General features: G+C 41.0%; 1 protein-coding gene across 5 annotated transcripts in view; it reads left to right on the forward strand.

Moving 5' to 3' along the window:
• Positions 1–640: 640 nt before the first annotated feature.
• Positions 641–24,024, forward strand: part of TOX2 (TOX high mobility group box family member 2) — a 298,324-nt gene continuing 274,940 nt past the window's right edge. For 2 of the 5 annotated variants that reach the window (XM_031953845.1, XM_003756917.2), the window contains exon 1: positions 641–812. In XM_031953845.1, coding sequence (XP_031809705.1) covers positions 711–812 — 102 coding nt within the window. In that variant the 5' untranslated portion in view covers positions 641–710. Of the gene's footprint in view, positions 813–1,133; positions 2,154–24,024 lie in introns of those variants that run through there. The other 3 variants (XM_031953842.1, XM_031953843.1, XM_031953844.1) reach the window with 2 other exon arrangements.

A 24,024-nucleotide genomic window follows, 5' to 3' on the forward strand; every position in this document is an offset into this window, starting at 1 on the left:
GGACGCTCCGATCCGGAGCAGGTGCACTGGCCGGGGGTCGGGAGCGGTAGCGGGAGAGAGGAGCCAAAGCGCCATCTTCTAGCTCTCCCCCTGGGTCGGTGCCTCGATCTCTGCGGATTGAGACAGGCATCTCCCTACTACATCTATCTACGGCCCGGGACAGGGAGCAGGGTTCTGAGCCCCTTTTCTGAGCTCAGGTGGGCCGGAGACGGCGAGCTCGGGCAAAAGCGGCCGGCTCAGGTTCCCTCTCCCGCCTCCTCTCCAGAGCCTGGGGACAGGCGGGCGGGCGTGGGGGATCTGCTGGTCCCGCTCCCTCTCCACTCCCCTATCTCCCCCCCACCCCCACCCCGCCCCGGGCCGGCCCTAGGCTCCGGGAACAATAGGCAGGAGCCGGGGCTCTAGTCGCTCCCCGCCCGCCCCGCCAGCACCTCCCCTCTCCCCGCCCCGCCCCCCGCGCACACACACTCACACTCACTCACTCTCACTCACTCACTCACGCACGCACTCAGATCCAGGCAGAGCGGCAGCCCGAGTCGGTTTCATGCCCGCTGGAGCTGCCTCCGCCTCTGCCTCCGCCTCCTCCTTTTTCTCCTCCTCCTCCTCATCCTCCTCCTCCTCCTCGCCCTCCTCCTCCTCCTCCTTCTCCTCCTCCTCCTCCTCCTCGCCCTCCTCCTCCTCGCCCTCTGCTGCGCTGCGCCCGCATCCCCGGCATGGACGTGAGGTTCTACCCTGCGGCTCCGACGGCGGTGGGCGCCCTACCCGGCGCAGACCCAACTTGCCTGGGCCACTTGGACTATTACCACTGTAATAAGGTGAGTGTGGGCTGGAAGGATGCGCGACTCTGGGGGCTCTGGGGCACCAGCAGGGACCCGGACCCGGACTGGCTGCCGCTTTTTGTCCTATGCTCTCCCCCCCACCCCCCACCCCCACCCATGTCTTCCGGCCTGAGGTTTGAAAGGAGCGCACTTGGCCGGGTGCCGGGAGCCCTGTGTCCTGTCTTTCCTTCCTTCCCTCCCTTGGCCCGGGACAGGGGCGAGCGCCCCCTTCCCCCATCCCCCTTCTGCCAGTGAAGAGGAGGAGGAGGAGGAGAAAGAAGAGGAAGAGGAGGAGGAAGAAGAGAGGGAAGGGGGTTGGGATTGGAAATGGGGATGGGTTTGGATTTGGGGCTCAAGGGGCTGCTGCTTTACCCGGCACCCGGGGAGAAAACTCGCCTCCCTGAGGCTCCGCACTCTGGCCCCTCTAGGACTCCTGCTCTTTCCAGATTTCCCTTCTCCCTGCGCGCACCCACCTCCCCACGCCCGCTTCGGGGGCTTTTAACTTCTTGGTGTTGACGTTAATTTGGGCTTTAAAAGTCTAATTGCTGAGTAGAAGCTGTCATAGCCGAGCTGGGAGACATCCCGGAGTTATTTACAAACAGACGCTTCACAACCAACGAAGTCCCAAAGTAATCGGCACTGGCTCCTGTAACAGTGATCACGCCGCCGCCACCAGCCAGGGCCGTCCGCTGGGGTCCCCTTCATTTCTCTTAGACTCCTCTTGGTTGTTTGCACAGTTTGAGTCTCGCGACCGCCCAGCCCCTGGATCATCTCTTAGGAAATGCAAGGATCGCCAGCACGTCTTCAGTTTCTAGTTGTCTCCCCCCCCCCCCCAATAATAAAAGGTGTCATACAGAGCACCCCACCCCCACCTCTTCAGGCCAGAGGCTGGTGTCGAGTGGAAGTATAGTTTTAACTTCACCTTGGCTTTCTTGGAGATAAAGTGTTAAACGCGACTAAGTTCCTTTTTTTCCCCCTTGGAGGAGGGAATTTCAAAAGTCAGTTAAAAAGCTCTATTGACCATTTGAGCCGAGCGTTTTATCCGCTTGGAATCATATGTGTCCGTACCTAAAGGGAAGAGGGAAGGGAGATCGGAGATGGTTTATACGGTCTCTCCCCCTCTTCCCCCCCGCAGTTTTCTAAATGCCCCAGTGCAGAGACAAACTGCGAAACAGTCAGTCCTGCTTGCGTTGTGTGGCGAGGGGTGGGGGAGGGGGCGCCGCGGTCGCGGGCGGAGAGGCAGGGTTGGCCAGGCTTCTCCCAGCAAACCGTGCTCGCTCTGGCCTCTCCAGGGGCTCAGGCTGGAAAATGTTCAGAATGGGCAGGAAGAGCTTTACGGTGAGTGAATTAGCCTTATTTGTGTGATCTGTATGTTGTTTGTTTGTTTGCTTCCTAATGCTTTGCCCAGACATCTCTGGGGTTTATTTTGGCCTCGGGTTTAAGGGGCTGTGTCACCTGGCTTGCGGGTGTTCGGCTACTGGGGAGATGCCGGTCTGTTTATCGATTTGTTTTCATTTGCACAGCTCAGGGTTTGAAAGGTTTTTAGCCCCTGTCTCGATAAGCTCCTTCTCTCTTTGCTCTCCCAACACAAGCACACATGAATACACAAATGCACATAAGCGTATGCACCCGAGTTAACTGCTGGTGAGCACAACGCAGAAACCTACCTAGAGCTACGCAGAGCTATCTCTCCCTCCATGACAGACAGACCTGGCAACCTAGATTTCGTTGCTTGATGCTGCAGGGAGAGCATCTTTGAGTTGCGGGGTCTGTGAACCAGAATTCTCAGGGGATACTGGGGAGTGTCAGAGGTATTTAAGAAATCGGTCTTTCAGCCAGGAGGAGCAAAACAGTGGGATGTCCATTACCGGGAATCATTCTTCACAAGGACCATCCCATCACACCTGGGCTGAGAAGGAGTCCCAGCAGAAGGTTAGCGAGAAGGAAATTCCGGAATAGCCTGGCAAGAAACAATTCAGTCTTGCTTCAGGAGCTTTCACTCTCCATGCTTCCCACATACGCTCAGAATGTGAAAAGTAGAAGAGGCTACAACAGAGCTAGCCCTAGATAAAGAGAGAGTGGCCTAACGGATAGAGAAATGAATTTAGAATCAGGGAGATGTGGGTCTCAATCCTCAGACACTTACTTGTTGTGTGCTCCTGGGCAAGTCATTTAAATCCCTTGGAGCATCATTTTTTTTTTTTTTTCATCCTAAAATGGAATTAATCTCAATGACCTCTAAGGCCCCTTGCAGCTCTAAATCTATATTTCTGTGATAAAGTCCCTTTATTCTAGTTTTGTGAAATGGAATGAACATATAGAAATATGCTTTTCCGAGTACCCTCTTTCATATCAGGTAGTGAAATTGTTTTGTGTCTTGTTTTTGTCCCCCTCTAATGTGAAATTACAAATAACTGTGTTTTAGAACAGTTGATCAATTGCAGAAATGTCTCCAACTCTTTTTAGGTGAGTTTCATTTAATATGCAGTTTTCTGTTTCACTTTGGCTGTTTTTATTTTAGAGTCACCAGAATGAGCCAAGAATTCTGGTTTTAAATCTGAATACTTACAAGAAGGAGAGCAAAAATTATGTGAAAGATTTGTGTCATATATTCCATGTGGGGTCTGGGGACGGCAGCTTAGATGTCCCATAAATCTCAAATTCATCTTTAAAAACAGGGATTGCAGTGGGGAATAGAGCCGTATCTGCCTAACTTTGTTTCCTTCTGTCCCGGGAAACACTTCATGTCAGTAGCCCAGGTTTTACTGAGTGCTTGATCCAGTGATCATCATATAAAACACCCCTTTGAGTGTCCTAGGATGGGAATTCAGAAAGGAAAATTTAGTTCTACAAGCATGTGTGAGCAGAGATAGTCATGTGATCTGTGCTGAAGTGGGGAGCATATGTTTGTTTCTTTAAACTTTTTCTTAATATATAAGGCTTGGGCAGTTCTGGTCTGGACTCATTCATGTCTTCTTTCCTGGGGCTGCAAGGTTATACGGTGGAAATTGTCTTAGTGATGAGCCATGGCCCCTATGTGTTGGGTGCCTCAGAGGAACTCAGAGGGCCCCAGCCACTACCACCAGGTGCTGCTGTTGTTTTGGCCTGGAGTAACTAAAACAGGGGAAGGGAAAGTCACACTGGATATATTGGTTCTGTGGCCCAGAAGGCATTCAGAGCTATCCAAGGTGTCAAATATCCCTCATAGAAAAGATAGGAATAACTATAGCTGTAAGAAATTATTCAAGTCATCTCCCTTGCTACAAACCCCTGGAGTTGAAAGGGAATATCTATTCCTGCATTTTTGATTTATAAACGAGGAAACTGTGGGCCATAGAAAGGGAAGTGACTTGACTAAGAATGCCTGGCAGTTAGTGGTAAAGTCAAGATTTACAACCTGGATCACTTGGCTCCAGTCTAAAGCACTTGCCACCATACTGCTGCCATCTCCATCATTGAAGATGTGAAGGAGAGTTGCTTGGTTAAATCTTTGGTTTCCCTTTCCCCAGGCCTCTCCAAAGTATAGAACTCATTTTTCTTTGTCCCCTGCCACTTCTCACCCTCAGCTGCTAGGATCCTTCTCCCTAAATTACCTTATATTTATTTTGTAATGTATATATGAATATATATATATATACATGTACATATTTTTGAATACATATATATATATAGGCAGCTAGATGGCTCAGTGGAGAGAAAACTAGATGAATTCAGAAAGTCATGAGTTCAAATTGAAATATTTACTGTCTGGCCCAGAGCAATATAGTTAACCACTTGTCTGCCTCAGTTTCTCATCTGTAAAATAGGGGTAATAATAGTACTCATCTCATAGGGTTGTTGTGAGGATCAAGTGAGAGAATTTTTGTGAAGTACTTTGCAAATTTTAAAGCACTATAAAAATGTTAACTGTTATTGTCATCACTATTGTTATCATTTTGTCTCATACCTCTCCCTCCTCCCAAGTCCAAGATCCTTAAGGACAGGAACTATTTTCCCTTTTGTCCTTGTATTCCTAGTACCTAGTTCAGTAGGCACTTAATAAATGCTTGTGGTTTGACTGAGGCAACTTATCATTATTGGCTAGCTATAATGGTTTCTTATGTTGAGCCAAAACCTGCCATGCCTTTCGGTAACTTTCTCCCTTTAGTCAGTTTTGCCCTTCGAAGCAAATTTTACTCCTCTTTCCTGAGCTTGACCTTCAAATATTTTAATACCACAATCAGATCAGGCTTTCTTGGCTCCATATTGGAGAAGTAGCCTTCCACACATTAGCTCCTTAGGAAGTGACGCATAGCAGAAGAGGAGAAACAATTTTTGCACTAATTTTGTGTGTGACCCCTGGTAAGTCAGACTGTTAAGCTGGGAACTTTGCTTTCTGGATGTCAGTTTTCTCATCTGTAAGAAATAGAGATAATTATTCTTTGCTTTACTTCTCCATAGTGTTGTGATGTTCAAATGAGCGCTTTGAAAACTGTTAAGGGTTTTTTATGAACCAATGAAGGATGATTTTTTTTTCAACATGGGAGCTGGGTCAATGGAATCTTTGCATCATTCAGCTCTAAGATACAGGTTTTCTCCCCATCTCTCCTTCCACCACATCTAGGATAGTCCTTGGAATGATGACTGGCTCTAGAACCAAAGGATACAAGTTCAAATGCTGACTCTGCTAGTCACTTCATGTATTTAAGCCTCTCCTCAACTGTAAAATAAGAGAGATGGCCTCTAATGTCTCTTCCAGCTTAAAACTGGACTTCTGTGAAAAATAGGAAAGAAATAGGAAGCCCTGGTGATGGCCAGGAAAGTCTTCATTCCTGTGCTGCCTTTGATTTTCCGTAGGTCTAGGGCTGCTTTGGCTCTACAGACTAGACGACAGAGTGGAGCCCAGAGCACACAGCCTCACTGAGTATAAAAAGCCCTAATAGTTCTTCTCCTGCCCAGGCCTGGCAGAAGCCACAAGCACCTTCAGCACAGCTTTTGACCCAGGGCAGAAAAACCTCTGAAGGTTAAAGCAGCCTGAAGTCAGCAGTCACAGCCTTGGTCTGGGGCTTAGTGAACTTTCTCTTCTCATTCCTTAATTTCTAAAAGAATATGGGGCTGATGGTCTTCATTTTTCTCTATTCTTTTGGGGCTACATCTAGATTTCCACTAAAAAGAGCCAATGACTTAAATAGCTCATGAAATCTGAGTAGGATTTCAGTATCTTGTACAGAGGACTCTTCCCCTTCTTTCCCCACACCTCCCCCCAATTGCTGTCCTTTGGCCTTTGTTCTATCCCTACCCAGCTCCTCCTAGGAGTAAAAGACTCAGTCTGTAGATAGTTTCCTTTGGCTTCTGTGAAGCCCTTGTTAGGGAACATGAATATTAGCCTGTTTTGCTTATTTGCCTTTGAAACTCCTGTCAATCTGATTTCTTTGTTTCTGCCCAGCACCTATCACCATCAGTTTTCTGACTGCGTGATCGACATAGTAGCTGACACAGAGTCTAGAGCTGGGAGAGATCTCAGACACCACTGACTTCAAGCTCTTCATCTTTATAGGGGAGAGAGCTTACCTAACATCACACAGATGGCAAGCATCAAAGGTGGTATTTGAACCCAGGTCCTCTGTTTCCCGAGTCAGTATTCTTTCCATTGTAGGAATATCAGAGGAAGGCCAAGAAGGGATTAATTAGTTTATGAACTGTGAAATCACTCTGATCTCATCTGAGGGACACATGCCCCAATGCGTCCTTTTTTTTTTTTTTTTTCAGCTCTAGTTCTACTTTATTCCAGAAGGCTTCTCCAAACCCCAACTGCTAATTCCTTCTCCTCTGAGATTACCTTCTATCTATTTTGTATGCTTTGGTATGCACTTGTTATTGTGTTTTATCACTTGTGTCCATTGCCTTGGAGGTCAAAGACAGTTTTTGCTTTTTTTAAGCATGGTGCTTAACACAATGTCTGGTACACAATAAGTATTTAATAAATACTTGTTGATTCACTGACACATTAGGTAATTTAGACAAATGGAAGCTCTTTTGCCAGAACCCTCTGAATAACTGGCAGTGGTGTAGACCTGAGCATTATTTTACTAAGGAACATACATGTGAAGGATATTGACTAAAAATGCCCAGGTATAGTTTTTGTTTTTTCATTTTACAGAACCTAATTTTACCAGTACTTTTAATTTGTCTTTGGTGCATCTCTTGTAACTCATAGGCTGAGAGCAGCTGACGGGTATTTTATTTACACAGGCCAAATCCTACATGATTCTCTTTAGTTTGGCTTGGGAGTAGCATTGAAACCATATGGTAAGTAATTATTAACTTAATGGGTTGTGGTAAATTGCAATTTTACATCTTAGTGGAAAGATGTTGTATGAGATGGGGTAATAAATTTTGATGAATTACTCTGATACTTAGAATCGCTGCCATACAATTTAAATTTCTGTCATATGCTACAGCACTATGATGCAGAATCTCCTGTGCAGGTGGTTACTTTGTTGTAGAGTGTTCTGTCCTCGGTTGGGAACCTTGGAAAACAAGTTGGATTGTTTTAATATTTCATCCAGTAAACTTTTATGTTATCTTAATTATCATTGTGCCTTTTCTTGCCAATATCCTGGAATTCTCCCACATCTCACTGAGTTGCTTATTTGAGAAGGCTTCATTCACTACTGCCCTGAAGTGTGATAGAGTGGAAAGAATATTGAGTTCGGAGTCAGGGATTTTGTGTTCAAATCATGACTTCCATTTATTATCTTCCAAGCTGCAGTTTCCTTATCTACAATGAGAGGATTAGATTAACTGGTCTCCTTTTTTTTTCCAACTCTAAATCTAATTTCTGATTTAGAGGGAACCAGTTCATTACATTTTCTTCAGTATCAGGGTGCCTTCTAGATTGATAGACCATGTGGTATGGTAAAAAAAAATTGTTGGGTTTGAGGACAGACTGAATTCAAATTGCTTGTGAGAGCCTCAGTTTCCACATCTGTAAAATGGAGGTGACCCCAATCAATCCTTCTAACTCTAAGTGTAAGATCCCATGGGTAAAGGAAGTCCCATCTTGGTCCCCAGAGGCCATGGCAATCATCAACTCTGTGGTCCCGCTCCTCCAAGAAAAGCTGTGGTCTCATGTTCAGTGCCTACAGAGAAAGAAATCTTCCTTCAGGCTGAAGACTGAGGGCAGCTCACCTTGGAGGAGCTCACCTCCTCTGCCTTTGATTTCCCAGGTTTTTAGAACAGAATCTTTGCAGGACCATCAATCAGGCACATTTCAGGAGCTCTGCCAATCTTTGAAAAGTAAACAGCTGTTAGTGACAGGTTCACCCTTCACTGCAGATGTAATTTAACGCCCACCTCTTGGGTGCTAATGCACTTGGGAAAACCACTTCCCAAATCTATAGAAATCTTCAGTGAAATAAAATGATCTACTTTGCTTATAACACTGTGTTGATGATATGGAGGGTAGGTAGGGGACTTACTAGGGTTCTTGTCCTGCTGGATTTTAGATTTAAAACTTACTGTAATACTTTGAGGACATGTAATTTTGTTGGTATGGAGACTTCTGCCAGTGTTCTTTGTAGCCTTTTATAACCTAGAACCCAAATCTATTAGAGCCCTTGTGGTTGAAAAATTCATGATAGTGTGGATAGTTTGATAAGAGTCTCTGAACTTAGCTAGGTTGGTCATCAGAAAACAGAGATATAGTTTATCTTTTGACCTCTACTCAAAGGCTCTCTAGTTTGATAGAATCTGTCATAGTTTGTGGTCCATGTACATGGCATTGAAGAAACTCAGTGTGACCACATGAAGAGGTGGGAGCAGAAATCAAATGTGAGAAACTTAGAACAAGCTTGTTAATAGAAGGCTGTAAAATTACAGATAATTAAAAATTGGTTATCTTAAGATTGGGATTAATTTGCAGGAGTGGTTTGAGAACTTGTCAGAAATGGAATCTGCCCCAGGTCAATCTAATGAATAAATTTTGGTGGTCCTATTCCTTGGCATTGTGATTTACTAAGCATGGTGAAAGGGTAGTACAAAAAGATAGGCCTTTTTTCCAAGCTTTACTGACAATTAGATTTGGAATTAACAGTCCTCTTACTTCTCCTTATTCTTCAAGATTCTCCTTCTAAGAGCTAGACATTTGACTGCCCTCAGAAATGGTGAGTAGGACAAAGAAATGACCTAGTTGGCAGATGGAACTTCAGAAAACTTGAGAACTTGATAGTGAAACATTCTTCCTGAATGTCAATTAAAAGATTGTGGACAATAGATGTGGAATGAGGCATACATTTTCAGACAAGGCTGGTGTGTTGTTTTGTTTTACTTGACTGTATTTGCTACAAGGGAAGGTTCTATGGGGGGGGGGGAGTAGAGAGTGTCATTGGGGTGACAGTATATTAAAAAAAAGAAAATAAGTATTACTGAAAATATCACACACAAAAAAGAAATGATCTAATCTTTTATCCTTTCCCTTACCTTTTGTCTTTGGTCTAGAAACTAAGTTTCCTCTTATAGAAGATTACGTCTCTGAGACTGGGAAAACCTTGTTCAAATGTACTTTATTTTGGACTTGGAAGTGTTTCAGTAAATTCCCTCCTTCTTCCAGTCAGGGTGTGGATGGCCATGGTCTTTTATGTATAATAGTAAGAGTACAAGCTCTTTTTGCCTTGGGCCTTATGAAATCAGATTCCAGAGCTATGTAATGCAAGCTTCTCCAGCCCTGAAGATTGTTGTTTTGTCTGTATATGGGGAGGCAGAGACATTTCTTCTCATTCCTTTTTGGAATAATAGACATATTTTGGTTGAAAACTAGACTGATCTTATGTAATAGCCTGGGCATAAAGGTCAGTCTTATTTGATTTCCCCTTGAAGTCCTGATCCCCAAATATACAGATAGGGAAAAAAAAGAGAATAGAGCTGGCTTGGGTTGCAGACCCCTCTTATTTTGCAGGTTCTTTTTTTTCCTTTTTACCTCTGTATGATGCCTAAAGTTCCTTTTGTCATTCTCAGGCCAGTTTCTCCCTCTTCAACCCCCACCTTTCTTCCTTTTCTTCTCCCCCCACCCCCTTCCTGGAAAGAGCCATTGGAGAAGCCCATCTAACTCCAATCCTGTGTTTTATTGCTTATTCATAAAGCAAAAGGCCCCAAATGGTTATGAAATTCAGAACACAATTATCCCTGGAGGTGCAGAGATTGCTTCTGACTGGATGAGCTATCTTGGACTATACATTTCTTCCTTTCCGTTGTTGCCACTCTCTCTTTCTCTCTCTCTCTCTCTCTCTCGTTCTCTCCTTCTCTCTCTCTCTCTCTTCTTCTTCTTCTTCTTCTTCTTCTTCTTCTTCTTCTTCTTCTTCTTCTTCTTCTTCTTCTTCTTCTTCTTCTTCTTCTTCTTCTTCTTCTTCTTCTTCTTCTTCTTCTTCTCTCTCTCCTTCTCTCTCTCTCCTCTTTCTCTCTCCCTCCCTCCTTCTCTCCTCTTCCTCTCCCCTCCCTTCTCTCTTCCTCTCCCTCCTTTCTCTCTCCTTCCCCTTTCTGCCTCTCTGTCTCTGTCTCTCCTTCTCTGTAAGTGTGTCTCTCTGTATGTCTCAGTCTCTCTCTGTCTCTGTGTCTCTGTCTATCTCTCTATCTGTCTCTGTCTCTCTCTCTGTGTCTCTCTTCCTTTTCCACCCCAGGTGAAATCTTTTTCTAGCTATTTCTGTGTCTGGAAATAAAGTTCTGGGATATATCTTGTAATTGCTTCTTTTTTCATGTCTGTGCATTTTCTGCTTTCATCTGCATAGGAAGCCCGGGCCTTTCCAAATCTATATGCAGATTACTGACTTGAGCTTGGGGAGTTGCCTGTGAATGGAGATGGTGTAGGAGAAGAGGAGGGAAGGGTACCAGCCATCCAGATGGACAATGCTTCCCCCCCCCCTTTTCTAGTTCTCTCCCAGCTAGTTATGTGTGTTTTTTGTTTTAAATAGAGCACAGAGTGTTTTTACCGTATGCTGGATGATATCTTTCAGTATAAATGAAGCATATAATTGTGTTTTCCTAACAGCTCAACATTAAAAATAAGTTATTATGCTGCTAATGGGTTTTTCTAGCAATTTTCCATCCAATGACTACCATGCACCCCCTTAATAGTTGTGTATAATGTTTTCTGACTGTCTCCTATTTTATTTTGTGTCACTAAAAGATGGCAGGATAGTGCCCCAACTCTCATTGTGTTGCTTTTAAACTCCAGGCAGATTTGTAAAGACATTTGCTCCCTGGTGTGAGGAAGCAACACCTCCAGATTTAGATAAGAAAACATTTTTAAGGATCCATATTTATGTTCTCTTTAATGTAAATCTTGGGGAGGGAGCTGCATTCCTGTGAAGGTGAGAAGGCCTTAAATTGGTGGCCTCAATTGGTGGGGTCATACACTGGCTTCACTACCTCTGATTTTGGGATCTCAGGACCCTCATTTTTCTTCTCTGGATTTGAGTTCACGATCTATAAAATAAATGGTGAGTTTATAGATATTGCCTGTATACATCTATAGATGTAATATCTTCTATAGTTCTATAAACCTATGAATAATTAACCCTTCAATGCTTTCCATCTCTCACAGTTCATGGTAGAATTTTAATAGTACCTCAAATGTATACGATGGTGTTTAAGGAGAACTAGCACCTTTGGTGTGAGAGACCTTTTCAGAACTGCTCATCCACCTTTGGTGTCTATCTGTTACCTGTCTCTCACCTGCAGCTCCAAGAAGCTGCACATGTTACAGTGGCCACACTCCAGTAAAACCAATTCAGCAGACAGTTTAGACCCGGTTGAGGATAATTGACAGGTCTCCAGTCCATCCTTGTGTTAGGGAGATATCTATCCCAAACATGTGAAGGCTTCCCCCAGCAGAATGGGTAGATGAGAATGATTTGTTCCAACAGCCTTGGAAGTGGCTGAAGAAGGTGCTTAGAGTTTGATCAAACTTAGAAGATGCCAAGGTCATCCACCACTCCCCAAGTCATCATCAGTCATCTTGACTTTTGTCTTACTACTGGATTTTGATGACTAGAAGAGAATAAGACCAATGACTTTGTGCAACTTTGCCTCACTTAAATCCAATTTACAAGCAAGTCATCACCCTATGCTATAATTGGTTCTCTTATGAAATGAAGGATGAACAACATGGTAATTTGAACAATGACTTTGGAGTCAGGAAGACAAGTTCAAATTCCACTTCAGACTTTTACTAGCTATATGACCCTGAGCAGAGCTCAACTGTAAAATGGGGATAGTAATAGCACCTTTTTCTTACAGGGCTGTTGTTGGGCTCAAATGAGAGTATACATAAAATGCTCTGCAAACCTCACAGTGTTACAATGTTAGTTATCATTATCATTGTTACTATGAAAAAATAAATTTGCATGAACCACTTCAGGCTTATTTTAATCATAAAGCTTCATGAAGCCAGGTTCTGTGTCTTTTTGCTTTTATATTTCTTATAATAGCCATCACAAAGTCCAGAACACTAACTGTTCTTCAACAATGCCGTTCAATGAATCCTTACCTGAACACTATGAGATTAGACAAGGACTGTTCTTTGACCCACCTAATTCAGCCCTCCCTCCAGTATAATAGCTCATTGTGGTATGAACTCTGACAGCCTTACATAACTCAAAGGATTTTGAGGATGTTTCTAAGGATGGATTGCACAGGTTGTACCCTAGGGATCCTTAAGCCAGAGTCAGAGATATTCAGCTCCAGGGGAGAAATTTTTCTGGCACAATCATTCTTAAATTTTTGCCTTCTTTTATATTCCCAACTAACACTTAGCTCAGTGCATATAATCGTCATTTATCTGTCATTCTCAAAAAGAACCAATGATATCATCATAGTAAATGCTTAATAAATGCTTGTTAATTGACTGAATGGTTATGATGATGATTATCTCTGAAGGTTATGATCTATACTGGTGGGGAGTAGCAATATAGGAGACTTCTAGATACTTAAAACAGGAAGAAAATAACAGGTGAAGTCAACAAGCTTTTATTAAGTATTTACTATGTGTCAGATGTCTCTGCACTAAGCAGTAATTATTGTAATTACTACTTAGAGCAGTAATATAGGAATAAAATACATGCAAAAAGAAAGATAGTCTTTGCCCTCAAAAAGTTTATATTCTAATGGGGGAAGACAACACAGGAAAAGAAGCTTGAAGTGTGTATGTGGAGGTGGAATGGTATGGGTTTATCCTCAAATGACTACGTAGAAGTCAAACAAGATAAGCAGCAAAACTGACTGTAGAACCAGATCTTCTTGTCCCCAGACCAGTGCTTCTTCCATTCCCTTTTGTTACCTTTTAAGTTTTGTGGTGGACAAACATGTTTCCTTGGGAATTTTAACAAAATCAGTGGCAATCAAGGCAGAACATTTAAATTTCAGTTAAAAAAAAAGCTAGAATGGCAACAAAAGGGTATAGTGGATAGAGCGACAATTTTGGAGTCAGATTTATTATCCTGAATTTAAATCTGGCCTCAGTATCACCCTGGAAAAGTCACTTTACCCTGTTTGCCTCGGTTTCCTGATCTGTAAAATGAGCTGAAGGAAATGGTAAACCACTCTAGTATCTTTGCCAAGAAAACCCCTAAATAGGGTCATGAAGAATTGGACATGACTGAAAAAGCTGAACAACAATAAAAAAGCTAGGAGAGTGGATGGATTAAAGAGTCAATTTTTATACATTGTCTCAGATAATTGGTATTAGGACATTTCAGACCCAGCCCATGTCTTTCTTTTATTGTTGGTTTGCTTCTTTGGCTCTGAGGATAACTTATTGATGAAGGGTCCTGGGGTCTGATTGATAAAGAGCTGGCGGGCTCTCTTTGTGTACACTACTATCCACTAGATGCTCACATGCTAACCTCTTGCATAGATTGGTTGCTCTCTGTAGAGATAATCAAATCTTCTAGCTCATGAGATCATAGTGTTAGTTTTGTTTATTTTCTCATAGATGCCTTTTAAGGCAGTGCTTAAATCAGGATAGTAGGTGAATTGATATGGAAAGACTATCTTAAAGTTTTTTTTTTTTTTATTTTGGTTAGTATTCAGTGTTCTGTAAGGGTCCTTCTTATTGGTCATAAGATGATAGTTTTCAGCTGGCAAGGACCTGATTGCTAATTGATGACTGGTTGTTTATAAACAAGCCTATGAAACTGAAAGAAGCTGAAAATACACAGAGGTAAGTGACTTTCCCAAAATTGTATAAGTAGGATCCAGGATTCCTACCCAGGTCCTCTGACCTGTTTGCAATTCTAGGTTTTCTATCCTCTAGGGCCAGAGAAAAGGTTTATTTCCCTTTTATGTGACAGCCTTTAAAATGTTTTTTTTCTCTTTAAAAAATGCATCTTATTTTTTTCAATTGCATGCAAAACATTTTAATATCTGTTTTTCTAATTTAAATTTCAAAATCTCTCCCTCTTTTTCTCCCCTTTACTTTTGAAGGCAAATAATAACCTTTTAAATATTTGGGAACAAATGATTATATCCATTCTCTTTTTTAGGCTAAATTTCCCCAGTTCTTTCAACTAAACCTTAAATGTCATGGGTTCTAGTCTTTTCACTACTAGTTGCTTTCTTGTGGACATCTTCCAGCATGTTAATATCCTTCTTAAAAGGTGATAATAAGAATTGGATGCAACATACTACATATAGTATAGAAGGCAATGGTACCATTGCCTCTCCACAGTATAACTCTAGGCAACTGTTATTATTGTTCATCCTTTGTTCTTGAAGGGGACCAGTGACATCATGAGGGTGATCCAGGGTAGAGGGCAATGGGACCATTGCCTCTCTCCACAGTGTAATTTTAGACTCAACTGATGGTGGTGGTGGTGGGTCACCCTTTATTCTAGAAGAGGATCATTGATTATGAGAGTGCTCATTTGATTTTCCAGTGAATTTGATTTAAATGATCCACTTGGTAATCATCTCTACAGCATCCAGATGAAGTGTAGAGATAAGGGCATCTAAGAGCCCATCTCTTAGACAAAAGCTAACTTTGTCAACACCAGGTAATATTCATTGCAAATCAATGTGACGTGATAACTGATGAACTGGATTAAAATCAAGGAGGATGAAGCCTGAGAAAAAGTGTCATTGATTAGGTGGTTATTGGTGGGTGAACCATAAGAAAGTATTTTCTGCAAAATGATAGGGATGGAAACCAGGATGCAAAGGAGTGAAGGGGTGATAAAAAGTGGGCAGCTTATCAAGATTTTGGCAGTGAAAAGATGGAAGAAGTGGGGGATAGAAGCTTAAGGAACTTAAAGGGAAATATTTGTTTTGGACTGGGGAAACTTAGGCATGTTTATAAGCAATCAGTCATCAATTAGCAAGCATTTATTAAATACTTACTGTGTGCCAGGTACTATTCAAGGCACTGGGGATACAAAGCAAGATGAAGCAATCCTGGTCTTTATAGAGCTTACATTTTATTGGAGGAAACAGTAGTATAACAAAAAGGGTTATTTTTTGGGGGGAGAGAGAAGGAAGGTACTAGAAACAGGGGATTAGGAAAGTCTTTAGGTAGCATCTATAATCTGAGCTGAGCCTTTAAGAAAAAAAAAGAGATTCTAAGAAGCAGAGATGAGAAAGGAGTAGGGGACATTCTCCTTGAGAAAATTCCTATTTTAGGAAATTGGATGTTTTTTTTTTTATTATGGTCTTTTTTATATGGATGGTCTGTAATGAATAATTTTCTACCATGATAACTCACATTTGTAAGGTTTACAAAGCACTTTTTTCCCATAACAATTCTGCTTGATATAAAATTCATAATTACAAAATTGATGTAAGATACTTCAGTGGCCTGGCAGCTCAAAAAGAGTCAGCAGTGTTTGACAAGAGCCAGAAAAGCTAATGCTATTATTGGCTGCATTAAATGAGACAATGATGGCCCTGCGCTCTCTTTTCTCCTGGTCAGGCCACTTCTGCATCTGTTTTATGTAGGTCTGGACCTCACATTTTGGGAAGGACAAGATGGAGCCCCCATACCTAGGGAAGAAAGGAAGAAAGGGAGAAAGGAAGGAAAAAAAAGAAGGAAGGAGGAAGGAAGGGAAGGAAAAAGGAAGTGTTTTTGTTAAGTACCTACTATGTGTTAGATACTGTGCTAAGAACTTTACAAATATGTCATTTTATCCTCATAACAACCCTGAAAGATAGGTATTATTATCCACTTTTTACAATTAAGTAAACTGAAGCATGAAAAGTTTAAGTGACTTGCCCATGTTCATCTAATAAATAATTGAGATCAAATTTGAACTCAGTACTTCCTGACTCCAGGCTCAGCACACCATCTCCACTCCACCACCCAGCTGTCCTTGTTCTATAGGAGAGCACCCTCTCAATGTGATCAATGTGATAAAGGTCCTTTTATTAAGAAGCATTTGGAATAAGAAAAAGATTCTCTTAGAAAAACAAGAGCTCTCTGGGCTGACTCAACAGGGAACTTTCCTTGCAAATGAAGAATAGAAGGAGAATCAAAGATGGAATAAAAAGAAAAATCCCCTGATGTAAAGAACTGAAGTAGCTAAATCCATTGGGGAAAAGAAAAGGAACTAAATTAAATCCATTTCTGTAATGGACATGATTTTTTAAAAAATCAACATCAAAGTAACTCATAAAATGACAAGATTATGATTTGGAGTTTAAAGATCATATAGTCCAACTCTCCCATTTTACAGATGAGGAGTGGAGGTCAAAGGTCACTCAGGGGTTGAGTGAGCCATGAGATTCAAATTCAGGTCACAACATCCAAGGGTCATAGATCTAGAGATGAAAGTGACCACTCCCTTGCTCTTACAGGTGGTGCTGGCAGTACGAAAATGAGGGAAATGGTGTTCATCCCCCAAAAAGTTTTAATCTGGCTGGAGAGACAACCCAGACATGTGTAGATAGATACAAATTGGGAACAGAACTTGTCCCCAAGGGGTTTATAATCTAGCCAGGTGGTGCAGTGGATAGACAGTTGGGCCTAGAAACAGTAAGACCTGAGTTCAAATTTGACCCAAGACATTTGTTAACAGTGTGATCCTGGGACAAGTCACTTAAGTTCTGGTTGCCTTATTTTCCTCAGGTATAAAATGGGTATAATAATAGCACCTAGCTCCAAGGTTGTTTGTATGGATCAAATGGGATAATGTAAAATACTTAGCACAACCTCTGGCTTGTAGCAGATGCTTAATAAATACTTATTTTTTCCCTCCCTCCTTTCTTTTTTTCTTCCTTCCCTCATTCCTTTCTTTTTCTTTCCTTCTTTCCTCTCTTTCTCTCTCCCTTTTCCCTATTTCCCTCTCTTTCCCCTTCCCTCCCTTCCTTTCCTCTCTCTCTTCCTTATCTCCTTTCTTACTTCTTTCCTTCCTCACTTTCCCTTTCTCTCTCCCTCCCTTCCTTTCCTCTCTCTCTTCCTTATCTCCTTTCTTACTTCTTTCCTTCCTCACTTTCCCGCTCTCTCTCCCTCCCTTCCTCTTTCCCTTCCTTCCTTTCCTTCCTCCTTCTTTTGTTCCTCCCTTTCCCTCCATCATCCTTTTTTCTCTTCCTTCCTTCCTTCCTTCCTTCCTTCCTTCCTTCCTTCTTTCCTTCCTTCCTTCCTTCCTTCCTTCTTCACTTCATTTTATAGATGAGGAGACTGAGGCCAATAGGATTAAGTGACTTACCCAGGCTCACACAATTAGTAAGGGTCTGAGGTCACATTTAAACTCAGGTCTTCCTGACTCCAAGCTGGGTGCTCTATTTTAGCTGTCCCTATAAACACATGTAAGTATATCTATTCAGAGACAGATTTTGAACTTACTTCTGACTATTTCTCTACCATGTGGCATGTATCCTGATTCTTCTAATTCCTTATCCTATGGACTTTCCACTGACCCACTGATTTATGGAACCTTGAATCAATCAGTCAATTGGATATATTTGTCAGAGCACCTCTTCCTTGCCGGGCACTGGGAAAAGAAACAGGCTCAAACCTGGGTTTTCAAACGGAATAGTCCCACTCTCCCTTTCTGCTGGGGTTGGGGGTGGGGAGCAGGGTCGGGGGAGAACATCGTACTTCTCTATCCTTCCCCCAAACAGTAATCTGATTGCCTTGATGACCACAGTAAAATCTGACTTGCCAAAACCGTGGGAACTAATTGTCACTTTCAGTACATTCAGCAAAAAGACACTGATTCTCCCCGGTCTGGGGTTTGACACACAGTGAGATAGGGCTTCCGCTGCTGCTCCCGTATCTTATCTGCTCACACTGAAGCGATTGTTTACAAAGTAGGAAGTGTTAAGAGACGTTGTTCTGAGGAATCACTGACAAACCTCTCTTGCTGGTGAGCCCTGCTCGTCGAAGAGCAGTAAGCAGCCTGCTCCTTTGGAGCAAACTTTTTCTGAGGGAATTTCAGAGACACCTGCTGACTCATGCTGAGACAGCTCTGCCATGCAGAGGCCATTGGCTTTCGAGATGGTGGATTTGGGTCTGGATGCCGGATCTGTCACTTATTCGCTGTGGGAATTTGGGGAAGTTGGTTAACATCTTGGGCCCGGCTTCCTTATTTGTCAAATGAGCCAGTTGGCCTCTGTTCAAATCCCGTAACTGACCCTCCTCAGACTTAATCTATCCCAGCAGAAAGTCAGGTGTAGAATGTTAATGTAGAGGAAGAAGGGACCTTACGGGTACTCTGGTGGGAATTTGTTACTTTCCGGACGAGGAAGATGGTGACAAGATTTGAAGGGATCTGGGGAAAAGAAATTTACTAAGCTGAGGTCCAGATATCTGGATGCACAGGAACCATGTAACCAAGACCAATCTTTTCTTATTAGACCACAAGCATGAGGCTGTAAGTAAAGGCTAGGGTCAGTAGCATATTTGCATTTCTTAACTTTAGAACTGGAAAGCCTTTTTGAGGTCATCAAGTTTTTTTCCTTTTAGAGATAAGAAAACAGATTCTCAGATACGTAAAATGACTTGCCCAAGATCACTCCACTTATACATGTCAGAGTCTGAATTTAGATAAGTTTGTGTTTATGTATCAAGATAGCAAATTTAGTTAGGAGGGGCCAGCTGTCATTTAGGCACTGGGTAGTTTGTAAATTTATTTTCAGTATGTAATCTGGGGTGGAGGTGTGATTGAGTCTCTCTTACCAATTATATCTAGATTATGATGATAATCAAACATATTTCACTTTGAGGAAAGGCCAGGTTGGTAGAAGAGGGAGCATGATCTCTGTAGCTTCTTAAACCAGATCTTGAAAACTCTGATTAAAATCAGGCAAAAACTTTTGGTGTTAGATTAAGAACTTTCCCCTACTTGGAATGGCCTTTCAAGTGAGGCAAGTATTATAACAATTATCTTCATTTTACAGATGAAAAAACTGAGGCTCACAGTGAAAGCAGCTTTTCTAAGGTCACATAACTAGTCAATGGCAAGCTGGGATCCAAATGCAGGTTCTCACTCTGCACTTAATGTTCCTTCCATACCCTGGAAAATCTTTCAGTACAATAGCACTATAAATCTGTATCATATAGTGTAATACTTGATTTTAATCTGATTTCTGTTTTTTCTTCTTGAATCCCAGAGTTTCCCAGTAGGAAGGAAACTTACAACTTTAAAGTCTTAAAAGCAACAACAGCAATAACAGCAACTAACAACTATTTAGTGCTTTAAGATTTGCAAAATACTTTGTACACACTCTCATTTCGTCCACGTAATCATCTTGTAAAAAATACGATATCCATTGTTTACATAAAGTCATACAAAACATACAATCAAATTAGCCACTTTGGGGAGGAGCAGGAAAAATAAAGTGAAAAAATATGCTTCAATCTGCTTTCAAAATTCGTTTTCTTTTTAGAGGTGGGTAGCATTTTTCATCATGAGTCCTTTGGATTTATCTTGGATCATTGTATTGATTAGTTAAGTTTTTCCACAGTTGAGCATTCTTATAATGTTGCTGTTACTAGATATTGTATACAATGTTCTTCTAGTTCTGCTCACTTTACTTTGTATCAGTTCATATAAGTCTTCCCAGGTTTTTCTGAAGCCTTCTCCTTCTTGTGAAGGGAGAATTTGAATCCACGTTCTCTTTTGACTAAATCCAAAGATCTTTGCTTCATAGCACTGCTCTTTATTTAGTTCTCCCTTTCTTTGTTGTGTTTGCTTCTCTGAGTCTTATTTCACTGACAAGACTGATATCTCCCAAAGGGCATGTATTCCCTCCAGAGTGTCCAACATGGGACTCTATTCAGAGGATATACTTCATGAAAATTTGATGATTAATTCCCCTACACTTGACAGTGGTAGACTACTGCACTGGAGGGAAAGAAGGGACAAACAAATCATAAAGTGATATCCCAGAGGGAGCTGTTTGATTCTTTGAAAATTATGGGAACTTAGTTTTCTGCTATAACTGAAGCCAGCTCACCAGTTTAAGTGGATAGCTAAAATTTAATGGGGAGCAAAAAATGAAGAGGCAGCCATAAAAACAAGGCTCTTCTTTTTACAAATTATAGAGGTGCCTACAAAATAGTGTGTAAATTCCCACTCAATAAATCAAACTGCATTTTAAAATATCCTAGTTGAACTTACTCTTTAAGGACACTATAGTGTGAATATTTTTCTAAATTAAAAAATATTTTGTAAAGTGAATAATCATTCCCTATTGTTCTCTTTTGTAAATTTGGATTTTCATGGATTGACTTCTGAAAACAGGATTACCTCTGACACTCCCTTGATTTTGGAAAGCTCCCTTCTTCTAGCCATCTAAAGAACAGAGGATGGCACCCACTGTAGTAAAAGTGAGACCTACCTTCCTTCCTTTCTTCCTTCCCTCTTTCTTTCCCTCCTTCCTTCTCTCCTTCCTTCCCTCCTTCTTTCTCTCCTTTCTTCCCTCTTTCCTTCTCTCCTTCCTTCCCCCCTTCCTTCCTTTCTCTTTTTCTTTTCTTCCTTCATTTCTTTGGATTTTTCTTCTTTTATTTCTTCTTTCCTTCCTTCCTTTTTAATTCATTTTTCTCTTCTTTTTCTCCTTCCTTCTTTTCTTTTTTCTTTCCCTTTTTAATTCCTTCTTTTTCTTTCTTTGTTCTTCCTTTGTCTCTTTCCTTTTTTCTTCTTTTATTGTTCTTTCTTCTTTCCTTCCTTCCTTCTTTTCCCCCTCATATTCTTTCTCCGTAAACAGTATTTTATATGTTTGCCATGTTCTTTGAACTCGAGGTCTCACTCAGCAAACTCACAAAGAAGAAACAATGCTAGCTGTGTCCTTCACAAAAACTTTGGAAATGTGAATCCTAGACCAAGAAAGGACTCAATCCAAACTCCGGAACATGCTACATTTCTGTTGTCAGTCATGACTAGTGAAAACTGTTGTTGAGAATAATAATCCCAAGAGCCCTTGAGATCCTTGCTGACTAGAAAGCTTCAATCATGGTCATTAGATTTTGGTTAATACAGGTAGGAAAGTAGATGGACACATTTCACAAAAACAAAGGTTGACCTAGAAAAAGTTATTCTACTTAACTTTCTGTTAAGCAGAAAACTGACAACTAGGTCACTCCATGTTTCCAATATCTGACATAGCAGGAGAGATGTCCATTGGCTTTTTCTTTCCGGCTACAAGAATGAAGTATGCAAATGGTCTCCCTTCTCTTTGACTAGGCTCAGTGCTGTGCTTTTGTAGTTAAGGTTTTCTTTGTTACTGTTGGTGACCCTTCTCCAGAATGATTAGACAGTAGTGAATTACTTTGTAATTTGGCTTTTGAATCATATATTCATCTTGCTGAATTTTGCTGCATCAAGATTGCATGAAGACCTCCTGGAAGTATCAAGTAGGGAAATATGTGTATGGTAATGTGTCTATCAATAAAAAAAAAGGGATGGTGTTTGCAATTCTGAAGCAGTTTGATGCAATTTAAATGCCTTTAGTAACGCTTTCAATCAGATAGCAAATAAGAAATAGGAAGTTAGTAATAAAAAATGAATTAGTTGTGATTAACCAAAGGTGAAACATTTCATTCCTTAGACAACATTCCAAGTTGACTGAGCTTTTTAAAGCATGTCCTTTACAAACAGAAATCTAGATTGTGAAGTCCAAATCTGGCTTAGGAGCCTTCTCTAAGCACACAGTACCTTTCATATTAGAGTTTAGTTTTGCAAAGGTCACGAATGGAAATTTAGAATTGGAGAGGAAATTAGAATAGAGCTAAGAAATAGATTTACCTTTGAGCAGGAGGACCTTAAAAATCAGGGGCATTCTCTAGCTGTTCTTTTGCTTCCTGGTCTGCCTTCTGCACTCCAAGACTCTAGAGAATGGATTCCGTTTGACCAGACCTTAGACACCCTCTAGTCCAATGATGTCAGTGTCAAATAAAAATAAAGATCACTATTTTATATTCACAAAGTATCCCCATGGGCAACATTATGACTTCATTTTAAAATATAATATTGTATTTTTATTTATTTTGTTAAGTATTTCCCAATTACATTTTAATGTAGTTAGGGCTGCATTTAGGAGTGCTATGGGCTGTGGGCCACATCTTTGACACTTCTGCTCCAATCCAACTCCCCTCATTTCACAGATGAGGAAACTAAGGCTGAAACATTACATAATTTACCTCAGGTCATATGAATGGTAAATGGTAGATCAGGAGTTTGAACCCAGGTCTCCAGTTCCAAATTCATCACAGTAAAATCCAGACAGGATCCCCATACTTTTAACTTTATTCCTCCCCACCCCAAGTCAATAATTCCAAATTACATTACACTTTTATTAGTGCTACTCAGAAGTTGCTCCCTTGAATGTCCTCTTTTCTCATAATCTTTTCTGTGGGGTGGACTTTTGGGAATTCTTTTTTAAGTGCATAAAATAAAATACAGAAATTGACAACAAAAGATACTTATATTGAAATAGTTATTAAAAGATTTCTTGACTTCTGATTAGGAATTTTCATTTTAGAGGTAAGCTAAGCGGCATAGTGGAATAGAGTGCTTGACCTAGGGTCAGTCTTCATGATTTTATCTTCATGAGTTCAAATTCAGCCTCAGACACTAACTATGTGTTTCTGGGTAAGTAACTTAACCTTATCTATCTGAGTTTCTACATTTGTAAATGAGCTGGAGAAGAAATTGCAAACTACTCTAGTATCTCTGCCAAGAAAAGTCCAAATGGGATCACAAAGGATAAGATACAACAGAAAAATAACTAAAAAACAGATCAAACTTTCATTCAATATAGGAAGCTCTTGAATAGCTTCAATTCAATTAAGCAACAAGCATTTACCTGTAGTAAAGTGCTTGTACTAAGTACTGGGGATATAAAGCAGTTCCTTCTTTGAGGAACTTAAATATTATTAGAGGAGGTTACATTTCATCATCCTGTTACATAGTAACCTTCCTGAGAAGTCGGTTCTCATCTTTATACAGTTTTTCTGTGTGTTGAGATGGCATTTTCCTACCTACAGTTTTCATTTATTGGTTTTTGTTCTTAGAATTTTTTGTTGTTGTTGTTGAAGTAGGCATTTGGGCAGTTTGGGAAATGAGCATTTTTGGTATATAGTGACTAGGATTAGGGTCATTTTCATAATCATTATTCACAGACAGCTCTGGAGAGATTATGTGTCTCTTACTGAGCTCAGTGTTGGGGGTACAAAGAATAAAACACAGTTTTATAGAATCCTAGACTCTCAGAGTTGGAAGGGCCATTCTCAGTTCCTCCTTAATTCCAGTACCTTCCTTCAATTGATTATCTTTGATTTATCTTGTGTGTAGCTTATTTGAACATAGTTGTTTACATGCTGTCTTCCCTGAACTTCTCAAGAGCAGGAGCCGACTTTTGCTTTTCTTTGTATTCCTAGAATTAGCACAGTTCCTGGCATATAGTAGGCATTTAATAAATGTTTATTGAGAGACTGCTGACCTCTGACATCATCTAGTGCAACCCATACCTGAAAAGAAATTCATTTCACATCAACCTTGATAAGGGATCTTGCAAATCTTAAAGTTTCAGTTTCAGAGAACTCACTACTAACTTATTGGAGAGGCCATTCTATTTTTTAACAGATTGAATTGTTAGGGAATTTTTCCTTATCTTGAGCCCAAATCTATATCTCTTTAACTTGTAGCTGTTGCCTTAGATTCTGCCCTCTGGGACAAAAGCAATCCAAGCCAAATCTCTCTTCTACATGACAATATATCAAATATTTGAGGACAGCTGTCACTACTAG

The sequence above is a fragment of the Sarcophilus harrisii genome, chromosome 2 (genome assembly GCF_902635505.1).
Source record: "Sarcophilus harrisii chromosome 2, mSarHar1.11, whole genome shotgun sequence".
Taxonomy (NCBI): Eukaryota; Metazoa; Chordata; class Mammalia; order Dasyuromorphia; family Dasyuridae; genus Sarcophilus; species Sarcophilus harrisii.